General features: G+C 38.0%; 1 protein-coding gene across 2 annotated transcripts in view; it reads right to left on the reverse strand.

The window, feature by feature from the left end:
* Positions 1-662: 662 nt before the first annotated feature.
* APPBP2 (amyloid beta precursor protein binding protein 2) overlaps positions 663-15,425 on the reverse strand; it is a 45,491-nt gene continuing 30,728 nt past the window's right edge. For both annotated transcript variants that reach the window (XM_041001793.1, XM_041001794.1), the window contains 7 exons: positions 12,825-12,892; positions 12,645-12,750; positions 11,952-12,076; positions 9,256-9,341; positions 7,525-7,715; positions 6,466-6,631; positions 663-5,235 (listed from right to left, as the gene is read on the reverse strand). In XM_041001793.1, the coding sequence (XP_040857727.1) occupies positions 4,982-5,235; positions 6,466-6,631; positions 7,525-7,715; positions 9,256-9,341; positions 11,952-12,076; positions 12,645-12,750; positions 12,825-12,892 (996 nt within the window). In that variant the 3' untranslated portion in view covers positions 663-4,981. The remainder of the gene's footprint in view (positions 5,236-6,465; positions 6,632-7,524; positions 7,716-9,255; positions 9,342-11,951; positions 12,077-12,644; positions 12,751-12,824; positions 12,893-15,425) is intronic.

Raw genomic sequence — 15,425 nt, forward strand, 5'->3', positions numbered from 1 at the left:
ATTCTTGCACCCGTGCAGGGGACCCAGATGAAGCTCCAGGATCCTGGCTTTGGATCGGCTCAGCACAGGCCATTGCAGCCACTTGGGGAGTGAATCTTGGACGGAGGGTCTTCCTCTTTGTCTACTTGACTTTCCAATAAAACTGCATTTTTAAAGAGACATTTAAAAATTCTCAGTATTGGTAAGGTGGCAGGCAATGAAACTAGGTCTGACTAGTCCAAGTGAGGGTGGGATTTAGTGTAAAATGTTTTTTAAAGAACTGCGGCTCATTTTGTAGTATTATTTCTTTTGAGAACTTAAAGTTCTGGTGTTTCTGAGTTGGATTTTCTTTGTAATATGACTCCCTTATTCATAAGCAGAAATGGTTTTAACTCAAATCATTCATTAACACGCAGAGCCGGAACTGAGTGGCACTTCTAGGCGTTCCCCTGACCTTCTCAGAAACCACAATCTCATAGTTCTTACGTGCCGACTACAGCCCCTGGCCCCTGGAGTGCCTTGTGTGACTCCACATGCTCCCAGGAGCACCATCTCTGCTGCCTCACAGGTGCATTTCCCTCGAGAGCAGCACCTGCTGTGTTCTCTCATGCTAACATTGTAAAGCTTCTCACAGTTCCACCCCAAAGCCATCCCGACTACACTGCAAACATGTACACCGAGAATGCAGGAACACTATATTTATTAGGTCAATAATTCAGTTTTAACAATACAAGTACAGAATATATCACAATGCTGGATACAAACAATCAGTCTGGTTTAATAGTTACAAACCATGGTGGGCACTACAAATCAGTAAGAATGGTATGAAACGTCGTCAGACACAACGAAGAATGTCTTCCAAAAATCTAGCAATGATCTTAGGCATGTCTGTAAAAATTACTGTGGCACACTACCGGGGATTTTTGTGTAAAGATCATTAGTGATTTGTTTTTAAATTTAAGTGTTACAGTAAAAGCTTTTTGTTTTGAGCCTACTAAACTAAAATCCCCTGCTGCTTTAATAAAGTATAAAAATAGTACTGAGCTGGTAATATTTAATAAAATGTAGCATTCATTCACATCATAAAAGTAGAACAAAGTTGAAAAGTTTTAGTTACCACGGCAACATTTCTTCCTGTGAAAAGGAATATACAGCATAAGTCATGTTACACAAATGGTACCGGCAATGTTATCTAGTGATCCAACACTTAACTGTGCTCCACAAGCCAAGTTTGCTAGGTATCTATATATAGCATAGATTTTTAAATTTTATTTTTGAAAAACATGTGCACTTCAACAAACTCACTAAGGCCACTCATGCTATAGATACTTAGGAGTGCAATTAAGAAAAGCAATATTTAGTAAATCTAATGCACACTCTTTTAGATCACCAACAGGGTAAAACCAGTTTTCTTCCTAAAACATTCCTGAGATTTGTGGGCAAGCTAGAGATGAATTCAATATCAAATAGAAAAACATTTCCTGGGGTCAGGGTGTTGGCGCAGCACGCTAATCCTCTGCCCTATGGTGTCAGCATACCACATGGGTGCCAGTTCATGTCCCAGCTGCTCCACTTCCCTTTCAGCTCTCTGTATGGCCGGGAAGGCAGCAAGGGATGGCCCAAGTCCTTGGGACGCTGCACCCACGTGAAAGACCTAGAAAAGACTACTGGCATCCAGCTTCAGGTCAGTTCAGCTCTGGCTGTTGGGGTCATGTGGGGAGTGACCCAGTAGATGGAAGACTTTCTATTTCTCTTTCTCTTTATAAAATCTTACTTTCAAATAAACATAAATAATTCTTAAGAGAAAACAACAACAACTCTTGGCAGTTGAGGTCCGCCAAAGCTAAGAGGCGAAATAGGTGTTAATTTTAAAATGAATAATAAAACATTTTAGAAACTACATTAACTCAGCAAATGTTTTTTTAGTATGAATTTTGCCATCCAAAGAGGCTTCAAATCCTAGGGAAAATACAGAAATTAAGTGGCAAAAACAGGACTGTTTCTTAGCAAATCATCCTTTCAATTTGTGAAGTTGTGGCCAAAAGCTTTGGCATTTGACCATGTTCAGTTTTCTAGTTGTCTGATTAAGAAATAGCCAAATGGCACTCATTATTTCTGAGACTTTTCTATACTAGATTTCCATAAAATTACCAATTTTCTTATCAAGCTTTAATAAAATTATTTAGGAAGACCACTGTGGCGGGGACTCCTAAAAAGTAATAAAATTATTAAACAAGCAAGGACAAATTTGATGGCAAGAAGGGTCCTAATCCTCAGTGAACCACAAAAATTATGTAACAAACCCAAATGACTGCAGGAGTGAACCCACCAGGATGGCACATATTAGTGTTTGAGAGAATTCCCTGATGTACCCAACTTCAGTAGCACCAAACTTTAAGTCAGGGAAGAAAGAGACCAAAGGCCTTTTGTTTAGTATTTCTTTGCTGGACCTCCAGAAAGATCTGTAAGTTGGACAGGGCTTCTTTAGACAAAATGCTATTGACTAAAACGAAGACAATTTTAGTCTTTTTTCCTTCTGAGATTTTTTAATCTCACAAATCAAGGTGGCATTCTTCTAACTTAAGGTTGCTTAAACATGCAAAGAATGAATTCCAGTTGAAATTATTAGGGTATTCATAAGAAAAACAGCATATCACTAACAGAAAACGGAAATTGAAAATAAAAAACCCTACAATGCATATACATTAAGACAAATTTTACTGTAAACTAACACTAAAGCAATGGTAACAAAAAGAAACTGTCAATGATGAAGTTTGTATAAGAAATAAATTGCTGCACCTGACACTATTGCCTTGTGAGCCCAGATTTTGAATATCATCTTGGGATTTTATAACTGAAAAGTGAGCTGAGCTCAGATAGGGAGGTTGAGATCTTACACCACATGCTAGATTTTACCCCTGGAAATGCTAAGTATGCACAAAAGCAAAAAATTATGAATTAAAAAAACCTCATATGAAAACATAAATTTCAAAATATTTATTGGAAAAAAAATTTACCATGACATCCCTATACCACAGACATACCACAAGACTTTAAGAAATCAGTAAAAGTTTAAGTGGCCTATTCTGAAAATATTTTTCGAGGTATTAAATAGGCCCAGGAGGATGCAGCTGAGCAACTTAAAAATGTTAAGTCCTTGGTCACACACATTATATGGTAATTTATAAAATGTCTCTTGGCATCAGCTTGTACTTAAGTGGAAGCTTCATAAACTGTAGGTATCCCAATTTATTCTTTCTCTAATTCAGAAAGAAATTAAGCAAATTGAACATATTCATTTCTCTAAGGAACTAAATGTACTGAGTCATAACAAGACTACAAATAACCAACTCAAGCAGGACTGAACTGTGGGGAGGATTCAAATATTCGATGAAAATACATTTTGAAATTTGGAAGTGTTCTGTACTCACAAGCCAGACAGTTCAGATTTTTCTTCTTCCCACTAAATGTGTATGTTCAAAAGAAGACCAAAATCCAACACACATCCACTCACCCACTACAGACAGCTCCAAGCATCAGCCAAGAGCAACGTCTTTGAACAGCAAAGTCCTGGGCCCCTGAAAATAGCGGGGAAACCCAGCTTCTTATAGAGGTACCACATGGGCCATTGTAATAAAAATTGAGGTAACAGCAAAATACCTTTTGTTCTTGGATTGCTACATGTGATAACTTGCTAAATTTCATTACCTCAGTATTAAACAATTTGCCTTAAAAAAAAAAAATCAAAACCCGACAGGAAAATTAGTGAAGCAGATATATTATTAAGGGATCTTTTTACTTGACTCTTGAATTTCAAATAAAATGATCCAAATGTGTTATTATTTGCCATGAAATAAAATGGAAAGTTTCAAAGTAGACTTATTTGGGGGCATTCATTTTTTATGAATGCCCAGAGAACATATACAGTAACTTTAGTCTCATGTGGACACAGCTCATTTGCAACTAAACAATAAACTTGTTTGTTGCAGTGATGACTGGGGTTATGCTTACAGTGAGGGGACAGCTGCAGCAGACGTTTTTAATTTATAGACTTTCTTAGGGCAAGGTCAACCATGTTTCTGACTAAAGATTTGTCACTAAAATTGCCAATTTCCATAGTTTGGTATCTATTACAAGAATATAATTTCTGCATTATCAGTTTCAAAATACATATAAATGAAGTTATTCTACTAGAAGTATAGGCAGGTGCTAAAATGATCATGTGAAGCTTCTGGTCCAAATAACCACCTTCCATGTAAGGCTGGTCCTGTTCAGTTCCTTCTGGTCCTATGAGCAAATACTATAAGAGCACCGTGTACTGCTGTACCGACATAGACAAGCAAATATAATCAGAACTGCAGGTATATCACATTTCCCGCTACTTACAGATCAACACTGGTCCAGTATGGATGACTCTGACAGCCTCCCTGGAGACGCAGCTGTGGGGTGGTTGTACCCACTTTGTGGGGTAACGCAGCCAAACCTAACTCAGGGTGTCCCTCTTCTATTAGTACTGGTGTTAACTTTTCTATACTGCAAATAAAGATTATTCCCCATAAAATTCTTTATAATACAGTATATTGAATACCTCCACATGGAAGAATTATCTGTTAAAAAGCTGTTAAAATCATCCTTACATAATAAGAATGCAACTCTTTTAAACTCTTAAATAGTTTTATTTAGGGGTTCTTTTTTTTTCTTTCAGGCTTTCTGCAAAATGAATTATTATTAAAAAGAAAAAAAAAAAGATTTCTTGTTGTTTCTACTAGGTTGAAAATGTGGGCCAGACTACTTATACATGCGGTACATGCTGAATATAACTGAATATATGCTTATTCCTACGGACACTCTGAAAGATAAGGATCACCCAAAATAGGGTCTTCAATGGACTGGACCAGTGTTTCAATACAAACTCCAGCCCCCCAAAACAACATGGTTTAGATTTCACAGTATGAATTCCCTGGAATCTGGGAAAAGTTAATTGGTTAACTGAGGTCTTTCCTCAGCAGCTTGGTCCCTCAGCATTCTGAGAAATCAGGAAGGACTGCACCACTTCTTCAGTGGACTGGGGGCTGGTGTTGACATCTTCAAGTGCATTGGTCACTGAATATTGCCGATCTCGCAACCGGTTCCAGTTAGACAGAACATTATGGTATTCGAACACTTTCTCATAATTTCCAATGGAGTTGTAAAGTTTAATGAGACCACGGTAATCATATTCTAGTCCACTGTAGCCTTCACCAAAAAGTTTCTTCCCTGAAAATAATAAGGACATTATTAATCAAAAAAAAAAAAAAAAAAAAAAAAAGAAAGAAAGAAAGAAAGAAAAAGAAGCACAGTTCAAGTATTAAGCAAGTGCTTTCTAAAACCCATGCAAATTCAACTCTTTTTATATCAGGCAACTTGGTTCCATCCCTCTGAAAGGAACAGACACAATTTTTGCATCAAGACTCTCAATTCAGTTCCACCCCCAAGCAATCTCAATGATTTAAAAAACAAACTCAACTTCTCTTATCTAAAGAAGCGGCCCTCACTAGAACAGAATTATAAAATTCCATCGGTTGAAGGGACTGATGTGAAGCTTTCTTTGAGTAAAGAATGGCAATATTGACAACTAGAAGGAAAATACGTATGGAACAAGGCTACTAATTGGTGGCAGCATTTCTTATGGTAAACCAACAAAATGAAACCGCACAGCAGAGCATTTCCGTCAACAGTGGTACTTTCACTTAATGAAATACTACACAGCTGCAACTGAAGAAGAAGCTCCCTGCTTTTTGTGAACGACATAAACTGATTTACAGGGTACACTATTAAGTTTAAAATAAATAAATAAACAAATACATAAACAAATAAAGCACAAAAGTATCTCTGGGCCCAGCATGGTAGCCTAGTGACTAAAACTCCTCGCCTTGCATCTGTCAGGATGCTGTAGGGGCCCTGGATCGTGTCCCCGCAGCCCCACTTCCCTTCCAGCTCCCTGCTTGTGGCCTGGGAAAGCAGTCGAGTAAGACCCAAAACCTTAGGACCCCGCACCCGTGTGGGAGAACCAGAGGAAGCTCCTGTCTCCTGGCTTCAGATTGGTTCAGCTGTAACCATTGCAGTCACTTGGGGAGTGAGTCAGCAGATTGAAGATCTTTGTCTCTGTCTCTCCACCTCTCTGTAAATCTGATCTGCTTTCCAATAAAAATAAATACATCTTTAAAAGGAGAAAAATCAAGCAAAAGGTGGGGGTAACGTTTGGAAGCACTGTTTGCAGAAATAACTGCAATTAACTGCATATTCCTACATTTTGACACTACTGTTACACCTAACACTACAATCTAAAAAATATTATATGATTTTAGCAAATATTTCCATTGAATTTCAGTGGATCATGGATACCCTTAGCAGCTCTAAATCTTTAAACTAACTTCCCTTACACAACATGAAAGAAGTTGACAGACTGATCTTTAACTGATTAAAGAAAATTTAAAGGCAACATACCAATGGCTATAGATCGCAAATAAAGTTTTTCAGCATTTTCATACTGATTCATGTCATAATTATATAAAGAAGCCAGATGTCCCACAGAAAGAGCTACTTCATAGTCTTCTTGACCAAGAAGTTGTTCCTTAATTTGAATTGCTTTGATGTGCATTTCTTCTGCTTCCTGCAAAGTAATTTTTGCAACATTAGTCATTACATTATAATTTGTAAACGGTTTTTACCCAATGTGCAAAAATCTTTTAAATGTTAGAATCTTATGAATACCATAATCACCTGATCGAAAAAATATCTACTATATTCCAAAAGTTGTATATGTGTTGCTGAAGCGAGCACCTATATTCCAAAAGTTGTAAAGACAAAACATTACTGACAGTAAAAGCTATCCTATCCCAAAAGCAAACAAAAGAACTTCTGAACTTGTCCTGGTAATACTCTGTTAGAAGAAATTAACGAAATATTCTAAAATGAAAATTGCTTCATTTTGTTAACACACTAAAATGATTCAGCTCCCTGACTGTGGCTTGGGGAAGCAGTGGACGATGGCCCACCTCCACCATCACTCTTTTGCTGTGAGGGAGCCGGTGCTGCGCAATGGCTCCTTTCCACAGGATTGGCCCATGTGCTGGCGACATACCTAAGGACAAGTGTTTCACGAGACAGAATGTCTCATGAAGCTTTTCAAATTGCATGAACAGGGAGCAGCATCAACAAGCAGAGAGGTGAGACCAGAATGAGTGCTTTTATACGGGATGCTGATGTTGCAGGTACGGGCTTAACTCACTATCCACAATGATGGATACAGCCTTTTTTGGGGAGATGGGTTTATTTATTTATTTATTTTTGGCATAGTCCTAAGTTTTCTAATCTATTTTTATTTTTACTCAGTTGTTTTATATCAGCGGTTTCTTAAATGTTTTTGTGGACTATAGTGGGAGAATAAAAAAATTATTCTGTCCTAGTTATGATACAGAAGAATAAGATTTATTTATTATTTAACTTAGAAAAGTGCAATAGCTAAGACCAAATGTAGAAAAGTGCAATGAAACACATTCCTACCTTAAATTTTCTCATTGACTGATAAAGTCTTCCAAGATTTCCATAGTGTTTTGCAGTCTGTACATTAAATTCTCCAAAAGCTTTCTTAGCTAGCTGGAGTGAAGACAGGTGCAAATCATGGGCTTCCTGAAGCAGTCTCTGCTCAGTTTCCTTATTGTGACAGTCAATTGCAATCTCCTCTAAAATAAGTGCTGAATGAAGAAAGTAATGGGTCAGGGCAATTCAAAACACTCTGTCAAGCTTACCAGAATATTGATTTCAAAACTGAAAATATATTTATACATACTATGGTTTACATTGATCAAGATTAAAGTATTTACTTTAACAACCAGAAAAAAAGTCTACTTTCTATTTCATATGGTACAAGGGACTAAAATTCAAAGAAAAACGGTAAATGTCAAATTATGTTACAGAATCAGCTTTTATTGAATAAATTTTTGCATTTTGTTGGTATGAATTTTTATATTCAATTAAATGGAAAGGAAAGGCAAACTTTCAGAATCATTAAACTATGTCAAGTACTTCTGAAATTTTTGAAACCACCCTCTTATAAAACATAACCTTTAACCAAGCACTACTGAAAGAACTGGTTTCTTCCTACTCACTTGACCAACCAAATCAGGCAAGATGACATTTCAATTTCAAAGACGTATTCAAGACTTTCAAATTCCATCTAACTCCTTAAAAAACACATATTCTTTAACCAGGTAGTTTTATTTCTTGGAAAAATGGCTATGTGCACAAAGGTAAGTAAAATAAGTTTACTACACTATAGCATTTTTAAAAAATGAAAGATTAAAAACAACAGAAAGGCACAATGATAAAAGTAAGGTTAAGTGGTATTAGAGCAAAGAGTATACATTTACATGTATTGAAATGAAGAATTCTCATAATGCAGTTCATGAAAAAGAAACATCATAACCAAACTAAAAAAGTTATCCTTTCATTTTCTTTATATTTAAACGAAATTTTTAAAAAATCCACCAAAACATTGCATCAGGATTGGTGAGATTTCACTTTATTTATAATTGTTTTTATTTCCATTTTTTACATTAATGATTACTTTATAACTTAAAAACTGCAAACCTGAAAGGATTGGGAAAAAATCCAGTTTCACAATTAAAGTAAAATTTACCCATAATGTATAGAATTATAAATGAGTGGCTAATCAAGTTAGCAAAATAGTACTTTATGTGAAAGATCTTTGGTGGAATACAGGAGAAAGGCTAAAACAAAAAGTACTGTTTTTGCCAGAGCCTTGCGACACTGATAGTAAGTGGATACAAAACTTAAAACTCAATCTCAATTTTCGATCCATGTAACTATGTAATTATTACTCCCCCGTGCCATTCTTAAAAGAAACTAACATATACATTAGATAATAAAAAGAAATAAATTCTGACTTCTTAGTAATAACCAATTTCATTAAAAATTTACAGTAACTGGAATTGTAACTCCTTATGAAGGAATGTACTGTTGTGACAATATGGAAGAAAATCAGTCGGGGGTGGGAATCGGGATGAGGGGAATCCCAGACTATACAGCACTGTACCATAAAATTCAAAATTTAAAATAAACATTTTTAAAAACTACAGTAAACTCAAAATGGTATACACAAGGGTAATCCAGTACTGCTACAAAAGAAAACAATTACTCCTATAGTTTACACTATGTATCATTTAAAATATAAATATATATATATATATTTTTGGATTGGATTACAAACGATACCTTTCACCCTCTTTGACGAAGCCAAAAGAAGATGATCTTCAGGTAGGATGTGGGTAATGATGCCAATAGCTCTTTCTGCATGAAATCTGGAATACAGATAGGCACACTGTAGCCCTTTTTCTCGGTTACAAATCATTCAGAGTATTTTTCAAAACCAAGGCTTTAAAGAAATGTGGTAATGAACCAGCTTTTTGCTTTGATTTTTCAATCTTTGGCGGTAATACTTCTTTTTCTTAAAGATTCATTTATTTTATTTGAAAGAATTATGGAGAGGGAGGGGGACAGTAAGTGATCTTCCATCTGCTGGTTCATCCCCAAATGACCAACATGACCAGAGCTGGGATAGTCCAAAGATGCTGGAAGCCAGGAGATTCTTCTTGGTCTTCCCCGTGGGCATAGGGGGACAAGGATGGGAGTCATTATTTGCTACCTACCCAGGATAGCTGGGATGCTGGCACTCCAGGTGGAAGATTAGCGTGCTAAGCCACAATGACAACTGCACATGCTAAGCCTTTAATGTAACCAATGAAATCCCTTCTCCCTCAGAATAAAATAAGTGTCAACATAAACAACCATTCTTAGCCCAAGCCTTTTCCTCCAGTCACACAGGCAAAGCAGTTTCCGGAATATATGGACCATGCATAAATTTATCTGCATGGCTCACTCCTCACTGAACATGCATCTCAGCACAAACTACTTAGAAGTTTCTGTTAAAAAACTACCATCACTCTGAAAGCTCTTTTACCCACATCTCATATATTTGATTATTTGTGAGCAATTTATCAATTACAAACTACACTGTCTATTTTGTCTGCCAGTTTCATTCAAACTACTGTGTTTCATAGCTGCATTCTCTTTCTCAAATGTGTATTCCAATTCACTAATTCTCTCTTCAGTTTTAAGTAATGTGCCATTCAAGTTCTAATGTCATTTTTTCTTTTTTTTTTTTTAACAGATTTTATTTTAGTTTTATTGGAAAGTCAGATATACAGAAAGGAGAGGCAGAGAAAAAGATCTTCCATCCGATGATTCACTCCCCAAGTGAGCACTACAGCCAGTGCTACGTCAATCCGAAGCCAGGAGTCAGGAACTTCCTCCAGGTCTCCCTTACAGGTGCAGTGTTCCAAGGCTTTGGGTCGTCCTGGACTGCTTTCCTAGGCCACAAGCAAGGAGCTGGATGGGAAGTGGGGCTGCCAGGAACAGAACCAGCGCCAATATGGGATCCTGGCATGTTCAAGGCGAGGACTTTGGCTGCTAGGCCATGGCGCCGGGCCCTCAATTTTTATTCTAAAAGATTTTGTTTTCATTTTATTTGAAACACACCTTCCGCCCAATGACTCATTTCTCAAAATGTGGGAAGATCTTACTGCTGCTTCTTCTCTCTGTAATTCTGACTTTGCAATAAAAGTAAATATATTTTTATTGTGTATATATATATTTTAAAGATTTATTTATTTTTATTGCAAAGTCAGATGTACAGAGAGGAGGACAGATAGATAGAAAGATCTTTCGTCTGATGATTCACTCCCCAAGTGACTGCAACGGCCGGTGCTGCACCTATCCAAAGTCAGGAGCTAGGAGCTTCTTCCGGGTCTCCCACACGGGTGCCGGGTCTCCTACACGGGTGCAGGGTCAAAGGTTTGGGCCGTCCTTGACTGTTTTCCCAAGCCACAAGCAGGGAGCTGGATGGGAAGTGGAGCTGCCAGGATTAGAACCGGTGCCCATATGGGATCCCAGCGTGCTCAAGGCGAGAACACTAACCGTTATGCTATCACACTGGGCCTGTAAGGCTACTTCTACTCTCTCTGCCTCTATTGCTTTCCCCGGCCATAAGCAGGGAGCTACATGGAAAGTGGAGCAGCCAGGACACAAATCAGTGCCCATATGTGATGCTGGGTGCTTCAAGGTGAGGATTAACCAACTGACCATTGCACCAGCCCTTTGGCATGGCCTTTTTTTTTTTTTTTTTAAGATTTATTTATTTTCATTGGTAAGGGAGATATACAAAGAAAAGGAGAGACAAAGATCCTGTCTGTTAGTTCACTCCCCAAGTGCATACAATAGCCATAGCAGAGCTAAAAAAGGCTGCAGCCAGAAGCCTCCTCCAGGCCTACAATGTTGGTTGCAGGGTCCCAAGGCTTGGGGCCATCCTCCATTTCTTTCCCAGGTCTCAAGTGCGGAGATGGATGGGAAGTGAGGGGCCAGAACACAAACTAGCATCCATATCAGATCCCAACATTTGCAAGCCAAGGATTTAGACAGTGATTCATTGCATCAGGAGCTCTTGGCATGATTTTTAATAAATTCAAAAACGTGCTGGGGGTGAGTGGCCCAGTGGTTAAGATGCTAGTTAGAATACATGCATCCCACATAGAAGTTATTTTGATTTGATTCAAAGTTCTTTGATTAGTTTCCTGCCAAGAGATCTGGGGAGGCAGTGATGATGGTGGTATTCCTGCCATTCATATGGAAGACACGAACAAAGACCAGCTCCTGCCTTTGTTTTCACAGATTTGGTGGGCATCTGAAGAGTGCACAAGCAGATCAGAGTGTCCAAGCTGGTCCCCTCTTTCACTCCATCTCTTAAAGAATTAAACAACATTTTTTCAAACTTAACCTATAAAGTACATTAAGTACTAATGTACTGGGGAAAAAGGTAGCTTAATCCTTTACAGAAAAGAAAATGTGGAACTTACAGTGCATTATCGAATTTTCCAGAGCTATACTGGTGAACATAAGAAGAATAAGCCAAGTCTTCATGAGCTGTTGCTACATGGATATTTTTGCCACCAAATACTGACTGTCGAATGTCAAGAGCTGCCTGAAAAGAGCCACAAACTCAGATGACAATACTGCAAACCTTTAGAACACAACACCTAGTCAAGCTAAACATCCCAGTAATCCAAACATATATTCTCTAGAATTAATTTTGTAAGGTTGTAATCAAGAAATTTGGAGTATGTAAACCACAGAATATCAAAATCTTCCAGAAGGCCTGATTTTCTGAACACGGAGTTTGTCTTGAAAAGGAGCGACTTTCATGTCTGTGGAATTGCAGCACTGTGTTCTCTATGTCTTCTAAAGTGAACTACAAAATCAAGGAAGTCTTATCTAGAGCAATGGTATTGATACCTACTTAATCAGTAACTAAATTTAGACCAAAAAATGGAAAGTGTGCCTAAGTATGGGTCACAAACGCAGTTTTATTCCTGATTCTTATTAAAACTTACAATATTAACTCTTTTGGCCTTCTAGACCCCGGGGAGAAGAGGGAGCTCAGAGGATCATTTTTAGGGAATAGTTTACACTCTACAAACATATATACACCAGCAAGTGAATTTAGGTTGAATGATTAAAACAAAAAAAAGAGAGAATAATAATAAACTTACCTGATAAATTGCAACAGACTGACAGATATTATCTACATTTAGCAAGTAGAATCCATAATCTAGCAGTGTGTCAGAATATTTTGGGTGTTTGGATCCAAAATGATCCCTATAAAAAGACAAAATTATTAGGTTATAAAGCAGAGAAACAATATAAAATGCATTTTAATAATTTTAACTTACCGTGCCAGATACACTGCATGTTTAATTAACTGTTCTGCCTTCTTAAATTCACGTTTTACTACACAAGCCTAAAGAGAAAATGAAAAAATATTAACTCTGAAATAGTTCACTACTGTGCTAATAAGTACAGTTTACATATTATTGGCATAAGTCAGCAAGAAAAAAATTCACAAACAGAAACTAGAAGGGTAATTATGTTCATTCCAAATAGTTGAGAATTCTTGTATACACAGATCTAAATATAATCTGGGAAAATTATGATGTTAGAGATTTTGATGCCTAACCTCAATGCAAATCTGAGTATAATAAAGTATCTTACAAACTGTAGCTATATATTCCTATTCTTCTTATGTTTCAAAATAAACTGCGTACAAAGAAAATAATTAATTAATTAAACTGTGTGAGGGTTTGGAAGGGCAGTAGCCAAGGATTTATTATTGTTCAGGTACAAGTTGAACAATGAGAATAAGTAATATCTCTAGAAATTCTAAATATATTTTGCATATAAATAATATAAATTCTGCATCAATATAATTTTTTTTATATTTAATGAATGTTCAATGTCTTGAATTTAAAACATTTAAAACTGTTGAGGGCAGACCAGGCTAAACCAGTTCACATCAGCCACTGGTGAATTCGAGCACCAGAACAGAGTGTGGATCGAGCCAGGTTTGGTCGCAGCACATTCCAGTGCACATTACGAATGCTAAGGTGAGGTGACCTGTACCAGATATGGCCGCAGTACCCAACAGCACAAGTGAGAACTAGGAAGGAGAGGGCAGAGCCAGCAGGGGGAATTGGGGGGAGGGCTCCCCTGCTGGACAGCTACTCCCACTGGAGAGCGTGAGCTGGGATGGGGGCAGACCAGACTAGGCAGGGATACAACATCTGTGGGCCTCATGTGAGCCAGATCAGGGAAAAGCCAGGCTGGGCTAATTGTTCCTCCTGGTGCAAGCATAAATTAGAGTGGGTGAGGGTTGGTAGGGCTTAGCTGCAACATCAGCTGGCAGAAGCTGGCACTGGGGGCTAATTCTGTCAAGTTAAACTCCAGAACCACCTGAAGAGTGCATAATCTGGGAGTGGGAGTGGCCTAGAAGGGAAATAGTGGGCACCTCCCTCTTGGGTTATCACTCCCACTGGAGGGCATGAAAACCAGGATGGGGCCAGGGGTGGCTAGACAGAAGGGCACCCAACAGCATGTGTGCGGGCTGGGTAGTGGAGCTGGTTGGGTTGAACTAGGCTTCAATGCCCACTGACATGTATGAGAGCTACATAGGATGTGAGACAGACTTGACTAGTCTGCTGCACATACTGGCAAGCTTGGGAATCTGGATGGGGGCGGGCCTGGTGAGGGTTACTGTGAGTCACTCCGACTAGGCTGCAGCTTCCACTGGTTTACGTGAAGGCCAAGTGTGTGCTGCTTCAGAATCAGGCTGGACTGCAACACCCATTGATTCCAGTGGAAGACAGGGCTGGAAACAGAACTGACCCAGCAATTGCAACCACCAGCTGATTGGAACGATGGACTGTACTGGACCCTGTGCTTGCAAGTATACACAAGAATCACGTCTGGGGGTTCACCTCAGACAAATTTTCTTTAGTGATCCCCTGAATCAAACTGCTGGACTCAGATCCCTAACCATAAAAAGACAGAGGACAGACAAATAAATCAACTACCCCAGCCATATGTTGGCAGTGAAAAACAGGGCAAATGGAGGCTCTGAGATAGACTATGTCAATCAGTGGATTCTCCAACGAGCTCATTGTGCCTGGAGTGGCAAGATTGGCGGCAATTCATCACTATTGAATTATCAAAACTATTTGAGTAAGACCCTCGGAGCATGCCCCACATCGGGGATCTGAGATGGGTGAGAATTGGGTGGGGCTTCTCCCTTTACCTCCCCCTTTATCCCAGATACAGAAAAAAATGTGGAAATTATAGTCTTACCCACTTTTCTGTAGTCCTTGAACTTTTGTGTCCTAATTAACTATGTAAAGATTGTCAAAAATAAAAATAAAAAATGAAAAAAAAATTTAAAACTAATAACCCCTTTATAGTTCTTTGGTAATCAAAATTCATGCTTTTCATTCTAAAATGATAGAGTTGATACATCTCAAAGAAATCACTGATTCTTCTATACCTGTAATTTTGAAATCTTTTAGTTAACTTGATTTTAAGAAACTCCAACCAATATCAAACTTCTGAGTAGAAATTAAAAGTTCCTGGGTAGAATGAGTATGTAAAAACTACATTATTGCTGTAAGGTCTTGGTATATAAAAACAGCAATTCTTAAATACTACAAAATGTCTTCAAAGAGTTCATGTCCCCACTTAGAGTAAGAATAAATGTGAGAGAAATCAAACTTCTCTGAAGGTCAAGTATAGCAGTAAGCTGTCTTGAGATAGTAATACTATGGAACTGCAAGATTTAATAAGTGGGTACCCTTTAAGAGAAGAGCAAAAAAAGTCCAGAGAATTTCAGCCGTTGGAATCATCACTGCTTTAATGGTTTAAGAAAAGAACAAATAAATTCAGGTCAGAATATCGTCAACTACTGATATATGCACTTTGGCCAGCTAAAAAATTATCAAAATGAACAT

Source organism: Ochotona curzoniae, unplaced genomic scaffold (genome assembly GCF_017591425.1).
Source record: "Ochotona curzoniae isolate NIBS_2020 unplaced genomic scaffold, NIBS_Ocur_1.0 scaffold_2453, whole genome shotgun sequence".
Taxonomy (NCBI): domain Eukaryota; kingdom Metazoa; phylum Chordata; class Mammalia; order Lagomorpha; family Ochotonidae; genus Ochotona; species Ochotona curzoniae.